This window comes from Eublepharis macularius, chromosome 7 (assembly GCF_028583425.1).
Source record: "Eublepharis macularius isolate TG4126 chromosome 7, MPM_Emac_v1.0, whole genome shotgun sequence".
NCBI lineage: Eukaryota > Metazoa > Chordata > Lepidosauria > Squamata > Eublepharidae > Eublepharis > Eublepharis macularius.
In genome coordinates, this window is record NC_072796.1 from 126492852 (window position 1) to 126518011 (window position 25160).

Consider the following 25160-nt stretch of genomic DNA (forward strand, 5'->3'; position numbering starts at 1 on the left):
GGCAGAGCAGACAGAGCGGGAATGACCCCGTGGGAAGGAGCACAGATGTCCCCCATACCGGACAGGTGCTTTCCACTATTTGGTTTTCTGCAGCACGGGACGTTACCTTGATGATCCCGACCAACGTTGTCTTCATCATTAGGATCCCTTCCGTGAAAATCGAGATCGCGTGAGTAAGCTTGGCGACCTTCAGCAGGAGAAAGAGACGAAAACAGGTAAGCAGCGACAGTTGGGTGGAGGGAGAAAAAGAATCACCATTCAAGGAACCTTTCTTTTTCTTGCAACAGGCTAATTCAGATCCAGGCTTGTCATTTTATTTACATTTATTTATTTTTAGCATTTATATCCTGGCTTTCTGCCCAATCCATACCACAGCACGGCCCTTAAAGCTAAGCGAAGCTCCCCCACCAGATGTCCGTGTTCCCTCTCTGAGGCTGCACAAAAGCTTTTCTCCAAATACCCGGAAAGCCCCGTCGTGTGCCGGGCAGGCGTTATGAGGCTTGCCGAGTCACAAGTTTCACAGGCTGCTATATGAGAAGGGACACAGTACAGTAGCAGAGTACTGGCTTTGCATAAAGAAGGGCCCTGGGTCCAATACCTGAACCTCCAATTAACAGGCTCTTAAGTAGCAGGGCTGGGAAAGACCCCTGCCTGAGACCCTGGACAACTGTTGCTAGTTGACAATACTAGGCCAGATGGCCCCACTCGGTTTAAGCGTCTTCATATGTCAGCCTGCCACACTACCTAATAAATCCAGAAGGGCAGCCATGTTGCAGCAAAATTAAACAGGAGTTGGGGGGCATCGTAAAGATTAACAGAAGTTATCCCAGCATAAGCTTTCATTAGTCAGAATTCACTTCATTAGATGCTTAGCGTGAAAATCCACAGAGTATATTGAACTTTAGAAGCAACCAATATCTCCCCACGCCTGCCTCTCTGTTGCTTGTTAACTTTAAGTATGCATATATCCTCCTATGGATTTACACCTCAAGCATCTGCTGAAGTGAGCTCCTCCTACTCACAAAACTTCTTGTTGGAATAAATTTTGTTCGCCACCAAAGGAGCCACTGGAATTCTACTTCTTGGCCTACCTCAAATCACAAAACAACATGGGATTTGGCCTCTTAGAAATCTCTACTTTAAGGAACATCTTCCTTGGACTCACAGGGCAGAGAGGGGGCATTTCATTACTAACAACAGTAAATAGGGCTTTTTTTCTGGGGAAAGAGGTGGTGGAACTCAGTGGGTTGCCCTCGGAGAAAATGGTCACATAGCCGGTGGCCCCGCCCCCTGATCTCCAGTCAGAGGGGAGTTTAGATTGCCCTCTGCGCTGCTGGAGCAGTGCAGACAGCAATCTCAACTCCCCTCTGTCTGGAGATCAGGGGGCGGGGCCACCAGCCATGTGACCATTTTCAAGAGGTTCCGGAACTCCATTCCACCACGTTCCAGCTGAAAAAAAGCCCTGACAGTAAAGCCAATGTGTATTTATTTCCTCCTGGTATTTCTGGCCTCTTTAGCCGTACCTCATATCGCGGGCCGAGCTGAGCATAATCTCGCAGTTTGTCTTTGTCCAAGCGGGTCGGCACTTCGATGATATCGTGCGTCTGCAGTTTAATAATCTTGAGGAGGGATGTAAACATGCTTTCCGGGATAATTTGCAACACCTTAAGTCAAACAATTAAAAAAAATAGATGGCTCTCTGGGGGCAGGGGGAAAACAGCTGCAAAAGAAAACACGGTTCGGATTTCACAAGCAAATTCCTACCTTTCTCACATAGGACACCAACTCCCCAGAATAATACTGTGAGACACTGAGCAAGTCCGGGCTATTTGCTTGGTTAATCCGAAGCAGTGGCATATCGAGAGCTGAAGCCAGCTGAAAAAGCAAAAGGGAAAAAGAGTTCAGGCTGTTGTCCGGGAGCAATCCTCCCTCCCTTGCACAAGGCCCCCACAGGGTTATTTAAAAGTTCCACATTTCCTACTTACCTTTAAAAATGTGGCTCTGAGTTTTGTTACCATAGACGGGTTGGCCCTTATACTTTCCTGCATGATAGATGTAAAACTGGGGGGAAAGTTGGGGGGGGGAGGAGGGAAAAATAAGAGATTTGTGATCAGAACTAATATTTGAAAACTGTTACTGTAGGGCAGAGTTTCCACAGAAGCAGTTTGCTTGCGTGTGGGGCAGTATCTGCTTCAGGCGGCTGACCAGAGGAGTACTCACCTGAAATTGTATCCTATTATTTTTTTTAAATCCCTGCATATAGAAAACTAACACATCAGGGAGAAAACTAGGCAGAAACCCTTCATTCATGAATTTATCTATGTGGGGGGAAGCCTTTGTATGGAAGAATAGTCACACCCAGGAGTTTTTTTCTGGGAAAAAAGGTGGCGGAACTCTCAAGAGGGAAATGAAGAAGAAGCACATGGGATTCTTTGAAATAATATTATTTTCAAGCACTATTGCCAAGTATTTTCAAGAGGTGCCAGAACTCCGTTCCACCACGTTCCCCCTGAAAAAAACCCCTGGTCATACCTATAACAACACGCTCAACACTAGTATACGGAGAGTACGATACAGGGTGTTGAGATTGATGTGTAGCCTGGCGATCGATCAAAGAATGTGTGAGGAAGTCTCAGAAAACTCTTCATGTCCAGTAGGGTGACAGTAAGAATTCTCTGCACTAGCCAGGCCGTGAATAAACAACATGAGGCTGATCTTTTGTCCTTACCTGATGACCAGAACAGGATTTCCTGTTTCTTTGCTTGTCTTCATCTTCCCTGAACAAAAATGCCTGTTTTCCTTAGATCTTTTTCCTCTTCTTTCTCCTCTCCCTTATTCCAGCCTCCCCTATTGTGTTACTTCCCTTTGCTACAGTTGCCTTATCCCTTATCCTCCAAGACTCTGGCTTGCTCTTTCAGCTACGAGGCCGTTCAACTTACTCTCTGATCGGTCCAGTCTGCGAGTCTGAGAATGTTTGCGGGGCACTAGATCCAAATGAACACACCAGCAAACTTGATTCGACTCACAACACCAACCTCGGCCCACTGAAAAGCACAATAACCACTACTCTGAAACTTGTGTTTGAATATGGGACATTCTACCCGCCCCCCCCCCAACAGAACCTGAAATAAACCACATGGATTGGAGGGGAGGGTGGGTGCGGAAGCACTCAAGAGATCAACCCTTCCCAGGGATCATTTCATAGAAAAAGAGCTGGAAGAACTCATGCCACATCCCTTGACATCACCAGAAGTGTGTCATTAGCATAACTGATTTGCATATGCTACACCCCCTGATATCACCTATCCTGGCTGTTTTGGACCCAATCCTGGCCATTCAGGGCCAAAATTGGGCCCAAAATGGCAAAAGGGGCTGAAAATGGCTGAAAAGGGGCCCAAAATGGTCAGGATTGGGCCGCTGCTGAGCAGGAGAGTGATCCACCACCCGTCAGAGGCCCAATCCTGGCCATTTTTTCCCCAATCCAGGCCGAAACGGGCTCAAAATGGCCGAGAGCCAGGTGGGTGGGGGCACCTGACATGTGACCTCTTTGGGGAACTGCCGGAACTGCGTTCCTGCGTGTTCCCCCCTCGAAATGAGCCCTGACCTTTCCTATGCTTTATGGAAGAGGAAGCAATAAAAAAATAACAGATTAATTGCTTTCTCCCCCAAAGAAACCAAACCAAACCATAAAGAAAAAGTTTAAAAAACATAAAATTGATCTAGTGCACGCAGCCAACCAACGCTCTGCCCGAGCAAGTGGAACCAGAACCACCATCAAAAAGTAACGAGCATAAGACCGCTGGAATCCTACCTGTCAATCAGCTGCCAGGCGTAGGAAAGATCACCGACTATCTGCATGGTGATCAAAACCTCTTCTTTAATGTTGATGGTCCGAATCATCTGGTGAAGAAACTTCCGAGTGTCTGCAAGAAATTGGCAGACTTGCAGGTTGGATTCCAGCTGGTGAAATTCTTGGACCTGCATGGAAATACAAAACCACAAAAAGAACTAGAAGAGCAATTCTGTGGGATTTCTGTGGTGGAGAGTGCCCTCGAGTCATAGCTGACTTAGGGTGACCCCTGGTGGGGTTTTCATGGAAAAAGAGTAACAGAGGTGGTTTGCCATTTTGAGAAGGAATACTTGTCAGAGATGCTTTAGGCTGATCCTGCACTGGGCAGGGGGTTGGACTAGATGGTCTGTATGGCCCCTTCCAACTCTATGATTCTATGATTCTATGAAGGAGTAGAAATAGGTTAGAATTCTTAATAGTACTTTATCTTAAGGCTCTTAAAGGTTATGATAATCAGTTATATTAAGTAATAAGCAGTGTTAGTGTTAATAATTGTTTTTTTCTTTATTATTACTAAAATAATGAGTAGAAATAGGTTTGAATTTTGCATGTGTTGTTTATTTTAGAAAAATATTTAATCGCTATTTTAATATCTATAAAGGTCATGACTTTGGTACTTTGCATTTTAATAATCCTTGTAGTATTTATAATCTGCTTTGCTTGTCCCCTTTTTCTCCCCTTCTTTTCTGGACCCCATTTCTGCTTTAATGAAATAAAAAATATTTTTTAAAAAAGATGTGGTTTGCCATTATCTGCCTCTGCAACCCTAGTCTTTGTTGGAGGTCTCCCATCCAATTACTAACCAAGGCTGACCCTGCTTAACTTCTGAGATCTGACGAGAACGGGTTTGTCTGGGCTATCCAAGTCGGGGGGAGGTTTCTAGGAGCATACAAAAATATTTAAATGATAAGTGAAATGTTTTAAAACTTCAGCATAGAAACGCTTCTGGCTTTCTTTTGAATCCACTTATTCTGTATAAATGCCCCATGACAGTATATTTCACAGGTCGATTACATCCTGGCAGATTAGTGACTTCTTTTAAATATGCGCTAAATACAAATGTCAGCTATCTGCTAGATTGCATCTGATACACTCAGCAAAACACTTGGGCAATGAGCAGGGTGGATGAACGTCGACTTACAGTAAAGTCTGTTCTCCAGTGCATCAAATTAATCAAGGACTAGTTCTAAAAGTGGCTTCCATTGATAGGTAGATGACACTGTTCTGCTAAAGACGGAACAGTTTGAGGTAGAGCTGACTAAAGCAGATACTTCCTAGCAGGGCTTTTTTTCTGGGGAAAGAGGTGGTGGAACTCAGTGGATTGGCCTCAGAGAAAATGGTCACATGGCTGGTGGCCCCGCCCCCTGATCTCCAGAGGGGAGTTTAGATTGCCCTCCGTGCCGCTCAGCGGCGCGAAGGTCAATCTCAACTCCCCTCTGTCTGGAGATCAGGGGGCGGAGCCACCAGCCATGTGACCATTTTCAAGAGGTTCCGGAACTCCGTTCCCCCGCGTTCCCCCTGAAAAAAAGCCCTGCTTTCTAGGCATTTTGGTGATTTGAGAGAGTTTCTAGGCTGCAGAGAGATAAGCCGCCTTTTTAAGGGACCCGCCTTTGAGAAACCAAGAGTGGCTGATGGAGTCACAATGAACCTGGGACAACATCCAAGGGATCCAGCTCTGCTCTGCGTCAACAGCAAGCTGACCAAATGGAAGCGGGTGTTCTTCAGCGTCCTCCCTGCCCATCTGCCATTTGTTCTGGCCACTACCGCTACTGCTCTCTTACAAAACAGAGGCACGGAACTAGCAGAGATTTGGAGCCTGGAGTCCTGCTCTGTCTCTTCTACGGCAGGGCGGGTTATATATTTAAAACCACTGGGCTCAAATCTCAGGGCTGTTCTCAGATATTACAGGAATAACCATGCCCGTGGAGCCATCAGCAATGGGGTTCAGCAATATCATATAGAATTCAGAACAAGACTAGAGACCTGGCTTATGTTAAGAGAAGGGGCCAGGAGCTTGGTGGTAGAGTGTGTGTTCTGTGGAATAAAGAAGATTCCAGATTCAATCCTTGGCGTCTCTAGTTAAAGGATTTCAGGGTAGTAGGTGACAAATCTCTATGCAACACCTTGGGGAGCTGCTGCCAGTCAGAGTAGACAATATGGACCTTGACAGACCAATAGTCTTACTCAATAAGCTTCATAAGTGGTCAACTCGATTGTATAGCTAAGGGGAGTTTGCTCAAGAGGTATTATACAGTCACATGAATCTCACCTTCTCTCCATCAAAATCAAAAAGAGTCCAGTAGCACCTTTAAGACTAACCAATTTTATTGTAGCATAAGCTTTCGAGAATCAAGTTCTCTTCGTCAGATGCATGATCCAAACTGGTCAAATACAGAAGAGGAGAGGAGATAGGGATCCAGTTTGGATCATGATCCAGTTTGGATCACGCATCTGACGAAGAGAACTTGATTCTCGAAAGCTTATGCTACAATAAAATTGGTTAGTCTTAAAGGTACTACTGGACTCTTTTTGATTTTGCTACTACAGACTAACACGGCTAACTCCTCTGGATCTATGACCTTATCTCCATGCAATTCTAAACAGAGTTACACCCTTCAAAGCCCACTGACTTCAATAGACTAGAAGGGTGCAACTCTTCTGAGGATTAAACTATCTTTGCAAGGCCACTATGAAGTCAGAGGTTTCTACTGATCCTGAAAATCAGCTCTTTTTCCTTCCTCCCTCCATCCTCCCCTAAGAATGGATGGCTGTACGTCGGAATGACTCTGTTGAAAGGAGGGGCACATACTATGCCAGTCTGCATCTGGTAAAGCAAACTGTTTGACTTAAGCACAAAACCCACCACCAAAATACAACTTCAAAGTCATTATTGGCATCCAGCTGGAAATCACCTAAAATCCCCTCTACTGAAAGTTGGTTAATTAAGTTATGGGATTTTTACATCCAAGAAAAGGTCTCAGAAATTATTAATCAATCACAACTCTGTCCGAAAGAAACTAATTTTGTAACTAAATGGTTTCCATTTTTTGAATTTTTAATTGTCAATGATATACACACTCCTAACATTTATCATTTCTTTGGTTACCCTAAACTAATGTTAAGTTTTTCTAGTATTAAAGGTTACATAACTCTTTATCAACACTTGTGACATGTTAAAGTTTCAATATTTATGAGAGGCGTTTTGTATATATGCTTGTTAATTTGCTCTATGTTGGTTGTTGTGGGTTTTCCGGGCTGTATTGCCGTGGTCTTGGCAAAAGACCACGGCAATACAGCCCGGAAAACCCACAACAACCATCGTTCTCCGGCCGTGAAAGCCTTCGACAATACATCGAACACCTTTACGGGGAGGAAACATTCCAACAGACCCGGAGATGGGAAACACTTCGGAAGCCAAGACCACGGCAATACAGCCCGGAAAACCCACAACAACCATCGTTCTCCGGCCGTGAAAGCCTTCGACAATACATTGCTCTATGTTGTTACAATGTTATATTGTTCATTGTTGTTCAGTTAATTACATTACATAAAATATTTTTTAAAAAAATACAACTTCACTAAACTGCCCAGCCTTACCTCTTCCAAGGCTTGTATTAATTGCACGGTTTTTCTTCCTGCTGCAGTGGAGTCGTCATAATTTAGAGACATGATTTGCTTGGAGATTTCCCGGAACCAGGCCTGCAGGTTTTCTGTTGAGATGGGAAAACATGGGGAGAAAAGGCTTTTAATTACTTGTTTAAATCCACAGACAAAAATATCAGACCTCAGTTTGCAAACCATATATTTCTAAGCGCTGATGCTTTTAAAGAAAACAAAAATGCTACTGAGATGCTTTGCAAACATCTTTGCAAGCAAGTGTTTCCACTGTTGTTTTCCATGCTTCTGAGGGTACCTTGTCTCATTGTCCAATTAAAATTGGAAGCCTGCTTCCCTCTTACATGAGACATTTATTGGTAGAGCATGTTAGAGGAAGGACCACCTGTCTACAAAGGAACCAACTCCTGAATGAGTCACTGTCCTGACCACTCTTCCTTCATGGAGGGAGGTAAGCGCAAAGCACAGGTGAGTGCATGCAGAGACACAACAGGCAACCTCCTCTGAAGGTTCAGCTGTTTGTCAGCATCAGGAGCGACTGAATGATCCATGCTATATGCAATGCACAGAAACAGAACCGCTCACTTATTAGGCTCACAGAATCTCTTGAACCACGCAGGCTGGAAGCTACTCTCCTTCACACATACACATGAGCTTCCTAAATAAAACTGCCCAATAAAGATCTCGGCAAGAGCTACAAGCTCAGCGACCAGAGTGTACAACTCGTGTATGGAAGACCTCAGGTTCAACCTCTGGCATCTCCAATTCAAGGGCTACTTGGTTCAATTAGATGGAAACACCAACAGTTCTGATCTGCTTATTTTTAACTAATAAAATAGTGAAGGTCCTAATTCCCCCCTTGTAGAAATGGGAGATGGAAAGTTTAACCCTTTCCTTCCATGCTGTTTCCCTGCAATGGTCCATGGAGCTGCTATTTGACCAGCACACAAAATATGGTGGTTTCAGGAGGGCAGCCGTGCTGGTCTACAGTTGTAGACCAAGATTCAAGTCCAGCAGAATAAAGACCCATAAGATTTCCAGAGTAAAAGCTTTCAAGAGTTAAAGCTCCCCTCGTCAGATACATCTGATGAAGGGAACTACTTGACTCTCAAAAGCTTATACCCTAGAAATTTTGTTGATCCTAAAGATGCTCCTGGACTGAAAGTACGGTGACTGTAACTTTGACCCGCAATGGGGAAGACAGCTATGTAGCAAGGCTAATTCAACCAGGAAAACAGCCTGAGAGAAAAAGTTTTCCCCCTCCCCAATGCCTCTCTGCTGTCATACCAATCTGACTTGGGCTGTGAGCAGCTGCTGTTTACATAGAAAAAACATTTGGGGATGCTGAACACTTTGCCTTGTTTAACGCACAACTTGCAAGCCTTGGGAAGCTACCCATTTGAGACTTGGTAGACCTGCTGCCGTTCAAGAGCACACCATACTGGGCTAGGGAAGCCAACGGTCTGACTCCTTATAAAGCTGCTTGTTAGATGCTTACTCAACAAAATAAAAACTTGCTTATTTCTCCTGCAGCCTACCGTTTTTCTCCACTCTCGTTAAGGGCTTAACTCCCGAAAAGACATCAGCCAGCTCAGCCATCCGCTCCGACCCTTCTTTTTTGAAGCTCTCCCATTTTTCTTGCTTTTCCGACAGCATCTGCTTAAACATCTAAAGGACAGGCAGAAATAAAAAGAACTGTCGAAATTTAACAGATTATCCACCTCCCAACTGCAAAACTTCAGGGTATCATCCTGAAGAACATGCTGATCCGTAGCAGGGGGCTCGTTGTCCTAGAATTCCCTAGTCTTGCTGAAAATAAAAGAAAATGCTGAAGAGTTGGAAGTGTATTTATTTATTTAGTCACCTTTTGAAAATAAAATTGAGGCATTTAAAAAGCAGTTTAAGAGTTTGGGTGTCAAGACCCAAAACCTAGATTCTGGCACTTCTGCATCAGAGAAGTCTTGGCACATTTTTCATCCTGTCCTTCCAAGGAACTCAGGATTGCATACGTGGGTCTTCCTTCTTCCATTTTATTTATTTATTATTTTTTAATGTCATTTATAGTCTGCCTTTCTCACGGAGACTCAAGGCGGATTACAGTGTGAGATTAGAGCAGTCAATACTGAGAACATTTCCATAAACAATGCCATAGGGTCAATAGATACAAGTTCACAAAGACATAGCGTTAGCAGGAATCCAATACAACAGAGTGGTAAAGTCCATGGTTCCTAACTCATTGGCGGATCACCTGAGATCCCCTCCCTGCAATACAGCCCTCCTATCTGAGTAAAAAAGCCTCATTACAGTCTTGTAGGTTAGGCTGACATATTGACTAGCCCAAAGTCACCCAGCGTGTGGGGATTTGAACCTGGGTCTCCCAGATCTAAATCTGATACTTCAACCATTACAGCACGACGGATCAGGTTTTTTTGACATCTCCACCACACGCCTAAAGGGCACTCACTTTACATTGGTAACATGAAACTGACAAAGAGGCTGCTTCTTCTTGAAGTGGCTACAGAGGGAGATGTTTTAAAAAAAGATTGTGCTCTCTGCACAGTTCTCGCCAGGAAACCTGGATGTTATAAAAGACACAAAATGGCAGATGATAGGTTACCTCTTTCAGGATGAATTCGAACTGCGCAGTGTCCAGGAGAAGCTGGAAAAGGATCTTGGGGTTGAACTTGGAATCTGTTAAAACTTGATCCTTTATTTGGCGAAGCCGCTTGTTATTCGGATCGCAGGCTGAGAAAGAAGAGAAAATAAATGCTTTTTCAAGAGGCACAGGATGAACCTTAAAGGCTTTTTAACTGAGATTGCATGCAGGAATTCTGGTCCGGAAAAGTCCATCAAGACCAGAACTCCGTTTCCAGCAGCAGCTAGCCAAGTACCTCTGGCAAGCTCAAAAACAATGTACAGACTTTGTGTTACAAACATCAGATATTCACAGATATACTGCTTCTGAATATGGCAGTTCTAATTTAGCTAGCAAGATCAGGGCTCATTTTGAGGGGGAACGCGCTGGAACACAGTTCTCCCAAGAGGTCACGTGTCAGGTGGCCCCGCCCACCTGATTTTTGGCCATTTTGGCCTGGATTGGGGCTGGAATGGCCTGGATCGGGCCTCTGACAGGTGGTGGATCACTCTCCTGCTCAGCAGCGGTCCGATCCTGACCATTTTGGGCCCCTTTTCAGCCATTTTCAGCCCCTTTTTGCCATTTTGAGCCCAATTTCGGCCCTGAATGGCCAGGACTGGGTCCAAAACAGACAGGAGAGGTGATGTCAGGGGGTGTGGCATATGCAAATCAATCATGCTAATGACACACTTCTGGTGATGGCAAGAGGCGTGGCATATGCTAATGAGTTCCTGCAGCTCTTTTTCTACGAAATGACCCCTGATCAAGATCAATCAATGCACACAGGCCTAAAGCTTATTTAAAAAAATACACACACACACACATACAGTGGCACTCCTATTACATCTAAACCCAAAACAAAAATAGATCCTTCCCTTCTACCCAAAGAAAGGGATGAAGAGAGCAAGAGTATGCAAGACATCTACATGGATAACCAAGGTTCTTAGTTTTTCAGTTTCACACTAGCAAGCCTGCCCAAAGAGACACTGCATAAGGAAGGAGTTTTCCGCTGTGTGTTGACTGGTCATTACCCCTAGAATGGACAGGGACCTTGACTGGTTCCTGGTCTTAGGAGAAAGGGCAAGACAGTGTGAGAAACTGTACGGGATGGCAGAGGGTCAGAGAGACCTAAAAACACGCACCTTTCATTTTCAATGGATGGAGATCCTTCTGTCATGCAGCAGGGTCACACCACAATGGCCAAATATTAGGCTGCATTCATTCATGTTTTTGGCTTCGTTTTTGGCAACTCCATGCTCGGCAACCATTGCTGAGTTTAATGATTTTAAAAATATGAATTCCTAGCTTGCTAGCAAACAGTTTGCACAGCAACAAACACACCTAAAGGTGATGAATGTGCCAGAGGTTAAATTGAATCCGACCTAGTATGAAACAAAACCATCCTGCTCCATTTATTCTCCCATTGCCGGAGGTGAAAGTAGGCTGGTACTGAGTACTGTTGAGAAAGAGCCCCCAACTGGAGAACAGATCTGGGTAATGCAGTGCTTTATATAAAAGGTCTCTATTTGAATAACCAAGAAAAGTTATTAACACAATTCTTCTCCCTGAACTCTGCTTCAACTGAGAGCAAAGGAAGTTTCTAAAGCACTAAGTCTATGAGATGATGGCGGGGAGAGGGAAGAGGTAGACGGAACACCCACTTCACGACTCAGCCTTTCACCCTTACCCGAATCCGCTGTGTGAAGCATCAGCCACCGGATAGCCACGTTGCAGTCCCGCAAGCAGTTCAGCAGCTTGGGAATGTTGTCCAGCACGATTTCCTCTCTCAAGCAGCCTTCCTTTAGAAGCTGTCGCACTTGGGTGTGCACTCGCTCAGTGACAGAGGCATACCTGCTTGCCTTTGAAAGAAAAAGAGTCTGTGCTTAAGCGCAAAGAGAGGGGTCTGCAGGGAGAAGCCTGAGTTATAAGGGTTGCAGTGATACCAAGCGGTACGCACAACCTCAGGGTAGGTAGCTGTGCTGGTCTGCAGTAGAACAGCAGGATTTGAGTCCAGTGGCACCTTAGAGACCGACAAGATTTTCAGGGTATACTCTTTTGAGAGTCAAAGCTCCCTTCTTCAGAAGGAAGCATTGACTCTCAAAAGCTTACAATCTTAGCTTACAAGTTTACAATCTTAGCTTACAAAAGCTTACAATCTTAGGGGGTTTTCATGTTGTTATTTGTTATTCTGTGAACTCTGTCATTACAAAACACAGTTCTCCAAAATGATTCAGCAGGTCTATTAGCTGCTGATTCACAGAGACCAATCCACCGTTCCCCTTATTAATATGGGGAATATGTTTTGGCACATTTATTTCTGCGGTCAATGAAGAAGAAAGGGGGCCGCACCAAGGCAAAATGAAGATGCTAAAGCGTATATATGGGAACGGAACTAAAAAGAATCTGGAAGATTCCCTCTGGCAAAGCTGTGGACATGAAATGCATACAGGCTTTACAACTTCTTCTGCACCAGCTGTCTATTCATCTTCATTTATTTCTGCACCAAAGTGAAGCTTCAGCTTTGGACTGTTGTACAAAATTGTGTTGTACAAAAGACCTTTACATGACCCCATGAAGAATCACACCATTGATCCATCTTGTTCAGGACTGTCTTTTTGGCCTATCAATAGTACTATTTGAGATTCTTTAATCAGAGCTTTCAGGGACTGAACATGCTGGGACCATTTGAATGCAAAATAGGGGCCCTACTGGTGAGTCACAGCTCCTTATATGGAGTTCAGTTGCTTGTGGAGAATAAATCTGCAGGATTCCAAGTGTATGTGCATTCATGGGGGGGGGGGGGAAACCCACAACTGTTATACTATACAAGAAGACAGATCAAGATGGATAGCTGTGTTCGTCTGTCTGTAGCAGTAGAAAAGAGCAAGAGTCCAGTAGCACCTACAAGACTAACAAAATTTGTGGTAGGGTATGAGCTTTCGTGAGTCACAGCTCACAAAATTTTGTTAAGTCTTATAGGTGCTACTGGACTCTTGCTCTTGTCTAACACTACACAAGAATTTTTTGCATCAGGATTGTGCAACAGGTAAAAAGGCCCTTTGAAAGCTATTCATTTGGCTAGGAACATCACATGCCAGAAATGTTTATGGACACCACTGCTGGCATGTCAGAAAGATCCCACTTCATTTAAGGCTTCCAGTGCATCTTAAATGGAAATCCCCTACCTGTTCCTTGACATTGGAGAGATCCAAAGTGTAGTTGAGAGCTGTTTTTGCAGCTTTGTAAGGTTCCCAGGCTTCAGCAAGATTCACACAGATCCCCATATAAATGCTGATAACCTGCAGATGGAAGCAAAAGAAACACCACAAAATTTGCAGGGGAATAGCTATCATCACATCACACCTTAGGCAGGACAGATACATGGCTGCACTCAGCACTAGATGCTTGTAAATCTTCTGTAGACAAAAGTCATGCAAGAGCTCAAGAGCGGTGCATGTCATTCTTTCATTCCCCCATTTTTATCCTCACAACAACCTTGCAAGTCACACACTCTCTGTCTAAGGTAACCTGGTGAACTTCCATGGCCGAGTGGAGATGCGAACCTGGGTCTTCCAACTCCTAGTCCAACACTCTAACCATTACACCTCACTGGCTCTAGTCGAGCCTAAGACAATAACCCCATCTATTATTATTATTATTATTATTATTATTATTATTATTATTATTATTATTATTATTATTTCGATTTATAAACCACCCATCCGCAGGGGCTCTGGGTGGTGAACAACAGTTAAAATCAATAAAAACAAGAAAACAATAATTCTAAAATCAACATACAATAAACAATAATAAAATAAAATAACCAAATACATTAAGGTGCAATGGTGGGGAGAACCCCCCCCCAAAGGTGGGAGGCCGACATCTAACCTGTCTAAGTTAGTTAGAAGGATTCCAACTCAAGGTCTGCTTGATAAAACAGCAATGGATGCATTTCATATTTGTCAAGAGTATAATAGGAATAAAACACTTTCAAAGACTTCAAGGAATGAGGGAAAGGAGGAAACAAACAAAGAGACCAAATACATTTGGAAGCATTTATAACAATAAGCAGCCAGTATTCGAGCAATAATGCTTACCCAGTTATCTGGAAAATATTTGTCTACTATCTCTCTCATTTTTGCTTGCTGCGTATGGAGAATGGATGGGTCAAAATACAGCAGCACGTACAACATGGCTGCCTGAGTCGCAAGCGCAGTGCTGCGGTGCTCTGGTAACGGATAGGCGGAAACCTGGAACAGGAAGAGAGTTGCGATAGGAAGGAGTCAAAGAGTAAACAGATGCCATCCAATGTAAGAGTCCAGCCCTTATGGCACATGCTAGGCCTCATCGCGTGTGCCTTGTCTCCCAGTGTGCCAAGACCCACCTGGTTATAGATGTCATCTGACCTCAGGCGGCCAATCACCATGCTGATAAAGGTTTCGCTGATGGGCACCCGGCTGAAGTAACTCTCAGGATAGTTTGGAGGCCGCTTGGCTCCTGGCTGGCTCGAATAGCCAGTGCTGCGAAGCAGCTTACATATGTCGTCCATATTGGAGTCAGCAGAACGAGCCGCGCTGGACAATAAATGAAGAAGAAGCCATTTTGGAAAGAAGAAATTGGCAAACAAGCAAAAGAGACGCCAACAAAATGCAATGACTCTTATACCAGGTACTTTGATGTAACTTGTAGCTTATGTTGTAAAGAGTTGAGCAGCTAAGAATGTGGGAAATCTCTAAATTTCAACTGAATTCACTTGGTGATCTTAACCAAGGATTGTCTCTGTTGCCTTTGTGCAACATACTGGCCTACCTTAAAAGACTGTTGTAAAGACTACCGAGATCATGTATACAGAAGGGCTTAGAATGCAGAGCTTTGAATGCAGCTGTTCAAGTACCACAGCTGTTAACTTTTGCTTATTGTTTAGTAATGTTCTGCAGTTTTGTTGCTGTGTTCTCCTTCTAATGCTTAGACAGTTTTACTGACTGCCTCATGCTGAATTGTTTTTATCACATTTTCTACAATGATGGTTGTAATTTTGTACCATCATTTAGAAAGCCTTTTTGGAATGCTAGTCTGTTTTTAAATTGTCGTTCATCCTGCAGTTTTTACTACTGTTGCTTAGATTTTACTGGCTTTCAGTCAGTTAAAAGTTGTCGCTATTTATTCTGATTTTGCTATTTGTAAGCTGCTTTAAACATTGTGGGTGAATAAATATGATAATACTGAAAAAAACCCATGATATACAAATTCTAAAAAAAATTATTAAATGCCTGCCATTATGAAAGACCGTGTATGTTCGTGAAGGGACATCTGCAGCAAGGTCTTTGAGAGAAGCGACCATCAAAACGTTTCTTTTCACCCAGGCTTTCAGCGAAGGACTTCCATCTTTTTTAAAGCTGTATTTATGGTCTGAAGGCCGTTGTACAAATACAGTTCGAAGCGGCTGAATGCTGTTTCTGTGAGCTGGCTTTATATTTCGTTTTAATATTAATCGTTTTACGGCTTTTTAATCATTTTGTTGTAATTCCTTTTACTTTGTGAATATAAATTTTGAAAATAAAGATTTTTCTAATTAAATATAAGCAGGGGTGGACTGGAACCAAAGTTCTGGCACCAAAGGGGCTACTTGGCTCAGCTTCTTTTGGGCCGCAAGCGACCTACCAGGACAGAGACAATGCCAGGATAACACCAAAAGTTAAAAGAGCTGCCAAGCCTGGGATGTGATACCACTGGGTTGCAGGCGAAACCGGCTCCCTATACAACATCCCCAGCCACTGAGACTCAAGCCTACTTGCTCCCATTCACTCAGGGCCAAGCTACAAGTGACGCCCGACACAGGTTGGACACTTGTCGGCCTCCCTCAAGTTTTGATGGGAAATGGAGGCATCCTGGTCTTGCAGCTTGGCTCTCTGACTGTGGTTCAATGGACTTTTCAACTGTCACTTGTCCAACATTCCGCCAAGCTGCCTACATTTCCCATCAAAACTTGAGGGAAGCTGGCAAGTGTCCAACCTGTGTCAGGCGTCACTTGTAGCTTGGCTCTAAGACTCTCAGGTTTGGCCCTCAGTCTGGTGCCAGGACCGTTTCTTGGGCACACTCAAAGGTGACAAAATGTTCGGAATCAGCCTTTTTTAAAAAAAAAATGTACAGGATTCATAACCAACACAGAGGCAGGGCCAAACCATGCAGCTCCTCCATAGTCCTTACCTTCCCAAAGTCCACTGCGTCGCTTCCAGAAGCACCCTAGCTAGAATCAAGAATTGGTACGAGGATAAGAATACCTGTATCTATAGTAGGAAACAAGCATCCTCTCTCGGACTTCCCCTTCGATTTTCTGATCGATGACTAGCAACATGACGCCGTACAAATAAAGGGCTTCACACTGCAGCATGAATGGGAGAAAAGAAAAAAGCACAGCATCTTTTGTTTACATTCACAGCTAGGACAGCCCAAGTATAAAAAGCTGCATTTTATAGCAGAATCTATTTATGATACTTGAAGTGCCTAAAGAGGTTACATTTTAAAGTGGTCCCAGAGTGAGGGTGATCCAGCAAGGAACTCTGAGAAAAAGGTAGCCTTTAAAGCACCCCCCCCCCAAAACCATCCCCCAGCCGATTGCGCTGCTCTTGCTGTGCATAATGGACAATTTGTGCTGACTCCACATTTGATGCTGCCTGCGATTTGGACAGGCAGGGAATAGAATTGCTGATGCAGCTGAATGAACCCTCCCTTCCAAAAGAACTGCGCCCTTCTAGATGCGCTCCCAGGATGCATAACAAGTGATACTTCAGTTCATGCATGTCACAGCACGGTCATTAAAGCCAGCAGCTTAACAGCACAGTTGTGCTAATCCTTGGTGTGTATATGGGTTGGATTGTTGCGTGCTGTTGTGTGGATGCAAAATCCCCCGCTGCCACATTTCACGTGACCAGAAGTGTAAATTACATGAAAAAAAACCACACCTATTTCTGCATATAGATCACCTTTCTGGATCGGGGCAGCTATTTCTTCTACAAAAAACAGCAATCTCCCAACTATGTGCTATAAGAGAATAGCGGGTATGCTTTGAGAAATAAAATAAATTTCAGTATCCTGGCAGCCTAGTTTCTACCCATCCACAGAGGAGTCTGCCTATTGCATCTCTGAAAGTTTATTTATTTTATTTATGTTATTTATATTCCGCCTTTCTCACTGAGACTCAAGGCGGATTACAAAGTGTGAGATTAGTACAATTAGTGGCAAGGACAAGGGCAGGCATTTCCACATAGTGTCAAGAACATTTCCATAAACAATGTCATGGGATAAAAGAATATAAGTTTACAAAGATATAGTATTAGCAAGGATCCAGTAAGGGGTTGAGGAGGGAGCTTTGATAGTTCTGCTAACTCTCTTCATCAGGTATGAAGTTCATCACTGCTTAGATGCTCCAAGCTTACCAAGAGCTGCTTTCCATCTTCATTAAGCAACACAGTTTCTAAGGTTTGCTGTATATAAATTCCTTCATTGAGGTCATCCAGGTACCTAGGAATGGTGATCAAATCTCAGTTAAGCTCTCGAGGAGTGAGGAAGTGTTACAGCTACATGTATGGAATAGCTTCTATGCCTTGATTTTAAAAGGACTCACAATGCACTCTCCCCTAGAAAATGGCCCATTAGAAAGAAGGTGAAGGCCAGATCTAGATAGACTTTCAGTCTCATGCTGGACAAAGCACCTTCACATATGCTCATCTCATCTTTACCACACATACATTTGATCATCTCAGAAAAGCAATTCTCTCTCTCTCCTAATTCCCATCAGCAATAAGGTAAAAAAACAGACCTCTCTTACAGGAAGGGAGAAATGTAGACGTCAAAGTTATTAAGCAACTGTTTACCTGTTTAAATCAACTATATATTTATGGACACTCTGGAAAGCCAAATAAAATCTGGTCAAAATTTCAATGTTGTTTTCCCGAAACTCATCATCCAAATCGAGGAGGTCAGGCTTGGCTTCCAACTTTCCTTCACACACCTCAGGCCCCTGCAAAGAAGAAACCATCATTTTCTGACAACATCCATGCCCCAAAACCAATTTATGAATTTTCTAAGAATCAAATCCATAATCCCTCTCCACTTGAGCAAAACAACACACACATGAAGAAACCTTCAAAGAGTCCAACAAAGCCTCCCCCTTCCCAGTACAAAAAAAAATTAAGAAAAAGCAAAATTCTTACCTTGAAGTAGCTGAAATCAAATATGATTTCACCGTATTTCTGCTGATCAGCCTTGTCTTTGAGTCGGAAAACACCAGGGATGAACTCGGAAAGTCTCAGAAGTTCCGCTATGATTGCGTTTCCGCAGGAGACGATCCTAAGAATCGCCTGCCCACAGAGATTGTTTTCAGCCAGAAAATCCAACATGGTGCACTGTTTTCAATCGTATTTTTTTCAGTCTGTTTCTGTATTTTCACCCTGAAGAGAGACGCATTGCTGTGCAGTCCATTAATGCATCTGAAAACATAACATAAAACAAAGCAATTATGGAACTGAAACAATTTCTCTGAAAAATATATTTAGGACATTCATTTAAACTAAACATGGTCTATCAGATAAAGCAGGGATAGGCGACTGGAAGGCCCTTCGCTCTACTGAAGCCCATAAATAACTTTATCTGAGCATGAGAGCCCTAGCATGTTTTATTTAAGACCTGGCAAAAAGCTGAACCACAGTTTCATACATCAGAAATGATTCATGCATCTGACAAAGAGGTCTTTGGCTCCTACTCTCCTGGCTTTCCACAAACTGAATTATTCAAGAGGGCTTTTTACTCAGATCGGAGGGCTGTACTGTAAGGAAGTGGTCTCAAAGAGATGCATCAGTAAAGGAATAGGGGCTATAGATTTTACTACTGTGTACTGTCTGTTGCTGTAAGTATGATCCTACTGTGGAGTTTATGTTGCTAAATATGTCAGTCTTAGAATTGCTTGTGCTCTGTTCCAGCACTTCTTCAATTCTGTATTGGATTTTATGTTGATTTTAAAGCTTTGCAAATTTGCATTGATATACATGACATCATTCATAGAAATGTCTTGAAATTGACTATACTGACTCATACTGTGTAATCCACCTTGAGTCTCAGCGAGAAAGGCAGACCATAAATAATGGAAGTAAAATAATACACAAATCCTTTTGTCACATTACACAAGCTCATCTTTAAGGTGCGACAAGACTTTTATTATTTTTAATGTCACACACCACTCCTTTGGAACCGTAAGCCTACAGAAGGCAGAGTTTGGGGAGGGACTTTCAGTGGGGTATAATGCTGTCGAGTCCACCCTCCAAAGCAACACGGGGAATTGATCTCTGTGGCCTGGATATCTGATATAGTTCCAAGAGATCTCTAGCCATCCTAGCAACCCTTTTCCAGCACGATACCAACAAAATTGAGGTTGCAACCTCCATGCTAAAAGAAACAGCGTTAGAAAAGAGCAAGAGCCCTGTAGCACCTATAGGACTAACAATACCTGTGACAGGGTACGAGCTTTCGTGAGTCACAGCTCACTTCTTTAGATCTGAAGAAGTGAGCTGTCACTCAAGAAAACTCATACCCTACTACAAATTTTGTTAGTCTTATAGTTAAGAGTCCGGTAGCACCTTTAAGACTAACCAACTTTACTGTAACATAGGCTTTCGAGAAACACAGTTCTCTTCATCAGATGACGAAGAGAGCTGTGGTTCTCGAAAGCTTATGCTACAGTACAGTTGGTTAGTCTTTTTTTTTTAAGAAATTTTTATTGGGTGAGTAAAGATTAATATCACAGATTTTCAATTGAAACCCTCATTTCCATATTCTCGCCCCTTCCCCCCCTCTTAATCTAAGACTTCCAACAGTTTTCCAACCCGCTGTCTAAACCTACTACTTATATCTCCTTTTCTATTCTTAACTGTCTTAATACGCTACTGAGATAGATAATATATATTGAATTAAGCAAAACCTAACATCAAACTATCAATTACATTATATTTCTAACTTATCTCCCCTCTTCTTTTGTAACGATCAGTATCTCTTCCTTTCTGTAAGCTTAATAGTTATCTAACAACCATAATTCTCCCTTTACGTCCCACTTATTTTCCAAATACTGTTTTAACTTCCTCCAGTCATTAAAAAATTCTTCTGGATTCTGTTCTCTCAACTTTCACGTCATTTTGTCCATTTCTGCCATGTACAGCAATTTTTGTATCCAATTTTCAATAGATGGTAATTCTTGCGTCTTCCGTTTCTAAGCATATAAAATTCTTGCCGCTGTTGTCATATAGAATAATAAAGTTCTTTGTTGCCTGGGAATCTCTTCTAATTTCAAGTTTAACAACAGTAGTTCTAGGTTCTTATTTATTGGGATTTGTAAAATTTCAGTCATAGCTTCTGTAATATCTCCCCAGAACTGCTTTGCTACCTCACAGGTCCACCACATATGATATAATGAACCTTCATGGTTTTTACATTTCCAACAGTTGGTTAGTCTTAAAGGTGTTACTGGACTCTTACTCTTTTCTAATCCTCCTGTTGAATGTCACCCCCCATCGCTCACATATTTTGCTGAAAAATGCTCTATATATGGTGAAAGGTGAGCATCTAAATTATGCGCTGCTATACTTTCTGTTTTTATACTTATATAGATGTAGCATATTTTTAACTGAATGATATGGGCTATTTTATGTTTTTAATGGTAATGTTGATTAATTATGTAGTGTGTTTTTAAGCTTGTTGTGATGCGCCCTGAGCCCACTGGTGTGGGGCGGGTGGACTATAAATTGAATAAATTAAATCAATTCCCCTTGTTGCTTTGGAGGGTGGACTCGACCCTCTTTTCTACCGCTGCAGACAGAATTTCTTCCCGTCCCGACAAGAACATTTATTAAAATCACAGGACCCCCTTGCACAAAAATGCAGCAACCTATCATTGCAGCAATAAAACTTCCACTTATTTTTAGGATGGCCAGCCTCCAGGTAGTGGCTGGAGATCTCCCGGAATTGCAACTGGTCTCCAGGTAACAGAAATCAGTTCACCTGGAGAAAATGGCTACTTTGGGGGGTGGACTCTATGGAATTATGCCATGCCAAGGTCCTTTCCCTCCCCAAACCCCACTTTCTCTAGGTTTCTCCAGGTTTCACCCCCCAGATCTCCAGGAATTTCCCAACTCGGAGCTGGCAACCCTACTTATTTTGCAATGACTCCCCCCCTCCCCCCCCCAGGGCCTGCGTACTTACTGCCGTGGTTGGGTTCCCGGGCTAGGGACCGCGCTTATTTCCAAGACCTTTTGCTCCAAAGGAGGCAGGGGGGAGCTTGCAAGAGGCGAAATGCAGCTCGAGAAAGGAGAGGGGAGTGGGGGGAAAGAGAAGATCCGGAAATGCACGGAAGGGCGCGATGCAAAACAGCCGCGGCCGTCAATGCCCGGCGGCGCTGCGCTTCCCCTCGCACCGCATCACATGAGAGCTCTCCGGATCATGTGAACGGGCGCCGGCTGATGATGGCGAGCGCTTCCTAGCCTGCCTTTCCTCCTCCTCCTCCTGCAAACGCGCGAGTGGTTCCAGCGGGGACTCCAGACAGGACAAGCGGGACGGAGGCGCGCCGGCCGGTCTCTGCGGGAAGAGAGGGCAGAGTCCAGAGTCTCTGATGTTAGGTAGGGGAACAGAAGAGAAAGGACAAACATGTCCTCCTTTTGGGCACCCCTGGAGTTATTGACCGCAGAGAGGAAAAGAGCGGGTAGCCTGTTCAGGGCCTCACAGTGCAATCCTAAGCAGAGTTACTTCCATCTAAGCCCGTTGATTTCAATGGGCTTAGACTCATGTAACTCTGTTTAGGATTGCACTGTAAAAAGAGACGCGCCACAGCCACGCACTCTCATTTGTTAAGGGCGCTTTCGCAGATGTGTGTAGCCGCCGCCGCGCTGCCAGGAGTTGCAACTATTTTCATGTCCCAGTAGTCTATAGCGAGAAAAATAAATGGCGTGTCTGAAGAAGAGAGCACTGACTCTCGAAAGCTTACACCATTGAAAATCTTGTTGGTCTCTAAGGTGCTATTAGACTAAAAAATAAATAAATAAACGAGGGTCCAGTAGCAGCATCACAAGTAAGGTAGCCAAACCCCAGGTCATGCCTGGAGATCTCCCAGAATTACAGCTGATCTCCAGGTGACAGAGATCAGTTCCGTGGAGAAAATGACAGCTTTAGACTCTATGGCGTTAGACCCTGCTGAGGTTCCTCCCCAGACCTTGTAACCCCCTCCCCTTTCCATCTCCAAATTTCCAGGAATCTCTTTACACAGAGTTGGCAATCCTAATTTATACCTGTGAAAGATTTCCCAAGTTAGAGCTTGGGACTGAAATACTCCGTCTATGCTCAGTGGCGCAGGCTCACCAACTCCAGCATGCGAAATTTCTGGAGATTTGGAGGCAGTGCTTGGGGAAGGCAGACTTTGAAGAGGAGAGGGGGCACAGCAGGGATGGGATGTCTACCCTCTGAAGTTGCCATTTTCTTCAGGGGAACTAATCTCTCTTGTCTGGAGATAGGGCTTTTTTTCAGCAGGAACGTGGTGGAACAGTTCCGGAACCTCTTGAAAATGGTCACATGGCTGGTGGCCCCGCCCCCTGATCTCCAGACAGAGGGGAGTTGAGAGGGCAATCTAAACTCCCCTCTGTCTGGAGATCAGGGGGTGGGGCCACCAGCCATGTGACCATTTTCTCCAAGGACGACCCTCTGAGTTCCACCACGTCTTTTCCCAGAAAAAAAAGCCCTGTCTGGAGATCAGTTGTAATTGCAGATTCCAGTTTCAGGTAGGTAGCTGTGTTGGTCTGTAGAACAGCAGGATTTGAGTCCAGTGGCACCTTAGAGACCAACAAGATATTTCAAGGGTATACGCTTTTGAGAGTCAAAGCTCCCTTGAGTTGTAATTCTAGGAGAACTCCCAGCACCATTTGGAGGTACGCAGCTCTAGTTGTGACTCGGAGGCTTGGAGAACACGATTAAGGAGTTCTTTGTGTGTGTGAAACTGCCTCGATTACCACTAGCCCAGTAGTGATAACTTTCTCAAGTTAATGGGAAAATAGCCTGTTCCTTTGACTCTGAGACTTTACTCCTTCCCTTGAGAAGACAACTAAAACTCTGCATGAGAATACTGTAAAAACATGAGATAGTAAGTATTCATTCATTTTTCTGTTGGAATCCCTTAGTCTAGGGCTTCTTGGTGGTGGCCCTGACCTGGATGGCCCAGGCTAGCTTGATTCCATAAGATGTTGGAAGCTAACCAGGGTCAACCCTGGTTAGTACTTGGATGGGAGACCACCAAGCAAATTCAGAGTTGCTCTGCAGAGCCAGGTAATGGCAAACCACCTCGGTTTGTCTCTTGCCTGGAAAACCATATGAGGCCACCCTAAGTCAGCTGTGACTTGACAACACACACACACACACATGCACACACTTGGTGGTGAAGAGTAAGCGTTCTGCACTTGCTCCGAGGTGCTCTTTCTCTGATTGTGAATTTACTTACAGCTGGGTTGGAGCTTGGCATTGACAACCGGCTCTGTTGCTTAGCCGAAAAGGAAACTCCATGAGCACCTCATTATCCCTGTTTGTCCTTTGGGTGAAGCCAGGCTGTTTCAGTTTCTCCTGCTGTTTTTTCCCCTTTTTTCTGGAAGCTCCCTTGGAATTTTAGGATTTGGAAAATGAAGTATATGAAGGAGACTGGCAATGGCACCCCGGAGCATTCTTTGCAGACCCAGTGGCTTGGTTTAGATGGTGCATGAAACCCAGGGCTGAATTAAATGAATTATGGTACGATCATTTGAATGTAAGGAATGACCTTGCTTACCTGAAAATTTGCAGTGACATATAATGTGAAAGTTGGTTTGGCACTTCTGTCTCTTGATGCAGAACATCTGAGGTCCCGTCCGTAGTGTGGATGCAAAGGTACCCAGGTGGGGCTGGTGTTATTATTCTAGGTGGCCGAGGCATTGTTCAGCACTGTTTTTCTCTGGGGTTAATCAGTACTGCCTAGATGCTGTTGTGCTGTAACTAAGATCCATCTTCAACATAAGGGACATCACAAAACGGAGGTGTTGTGGGGGCTCAGGGATAATGCACCCTCTCATCGTCACAGAAGAGATGCTTTGGAGGTGTGCAGTCTGAGTCTGACCTGTGGATTTCTGTCGGCTATTGTGAAATAAGCAGTGTCTATTGTGCTGTACGGAAATGTCATGTTCTAGAACATGAAACAGTGGCACTTGCCAGTTCTAATGGGTAAGTGCAAAAAAACCCCAATAGCTTCCAACTTAGTAACTGTAAGAGACATTTCTGATGGGAGAATGGCAGATTGCGGGAGAACGGAGAGCCTTTCCCCAGAACTGGAGGTTGCCATAGATGTGGCCCACCTACCTTTCAGGTAGTTTAGGGCTGCGGCTTCAAGCGTTGATCACTCAGCTGGTTGATTGTAAGTTTTCCAATCACGTGGAGCTTCTTGGAGCCTAATTAACATGAATATCATGAATAGTCATTCATGTAGCACCTTTATTGTAGAACAGTGCATCTCAAGCTGCGTGCTGGAGATTCTTCAAAGAGAGGTCTAGGACCAGCACATACTTTTCTTTCCCCTGAAAGGATACCAACCTACTACCAATTTTCTGTCCTGGAACAGTTTTGTACATTGCTGGTTGTATGGTCCGGCATACCTACGGGACAGCCTCCCTCCCTATGTCCCCCCACGGCAGCTTTGCTCATCTGAACAGGGTCTCCTGCAGGTACCAGGCTGCACGCAGGTGAAGTCAGCAGCAGCCCGTACACGGGCTTTCTCTGTGGTGGCCCCTATCCTGTGGAATGACCTGCCTGAGGAAGTCAGAAGAGCCCCCACTCTCCTAGCTTTCCGTAAATGATGCAAAACTGAACTATTCAAAAAGGCTTTTTACTCAAATGGGAGGGCTGCATTGTAGGGATGGGGTCTCAGATGCTTCACTAACAAGTCAGGGATCATAGACTTCATCACCATTTTTGCCTCATATATTATCTATTGCTTTAAATATGTACTCCTGT

The 25160-nt window shown here is 43.9% G+C and overlaps 2 protein-coding genes across 8 annotated transcripts in view; one reads left to right on the plus strand and one right to left on the minus strand.

Moving 5' to 3' along the window:
* Positions 1-21561, minus strand: part of WASHC5 (WASH complex subunit 5) — a 65160-nt gene extending 43599 nt beyond the window's left edge. For all 7 annotated transcript variants that reach the window (XR_008597415.1, XR_008597412.1, XR_008597413.1 and 4 more), the window contains exons 1-17: positions 21348-21561; positions 18314-18589; positions 17975-18120; positions 17537-17621; positions 16382-16482; positions 14485-14674; positions 14198-14350; positions 13286-13399; positions 11788-11959; positions 10083-10210; positions 9004-9133; positions 7448-7560; positions 3812-3978; positions 1986-2061; positions 1765-1875; positions 1524-1664; positions 107-187 (exon numbers count right to left, since the gene is read on the minus strand). Coding sequence is in view for 1 of the 7 variants with exons in the window: in XM_054984761.1 (XP_054840736.1) it covers positions 107-187; positions 1524-1664; positions 1765-1875; positions 1986-2061; positions 3812-3978; positions 7448-7560; positions 9004-9133; positions 10083-10210; positions 11788-11959; positions 13286-13399; positions 14198-14350; positions 14485-14674; positions 16382-16482; positions 17537-17621; positions 17975-18120; positions 18314-18499 (2094 nt within the window). In the remaining 6 variants the exon portion in view is untranslated. The remainder of the gene's footprint in view (positions 1-106; positions 188-1523; positions 1665-1764; positions 1876-1985; positions 2062-3811; positions 3979-7447; positions 7561-9003; positions 9134-10082; positions 10211-11787; positions 11960-13285; positions 13400-14197; positions 14351-14484; positions 14675-16381; positions 16483-17536; positions 17622-17974; positions 18121-18313; positions 18590-21347) is intronic.
* Positions 21562-21640: 79 nt separating this feature from the next.
* Positions 21641-25160, plus strand: part of NSMCE2 (NSE2 (MMS21) homolog, SMC5-SMC6 complex SUMO ligase) — a 277066-nt gene continuing 273546 nt past the window's right edge. Inside the window, exon 1 of the mRNA XM_054984764.1 lies at positions 21641-21760. The gene's annotated coding sequence lies outside the window, so the exon portion shown is untranslated. The remainder of the gene's footprint in view (positions 21761-25160) is intronic.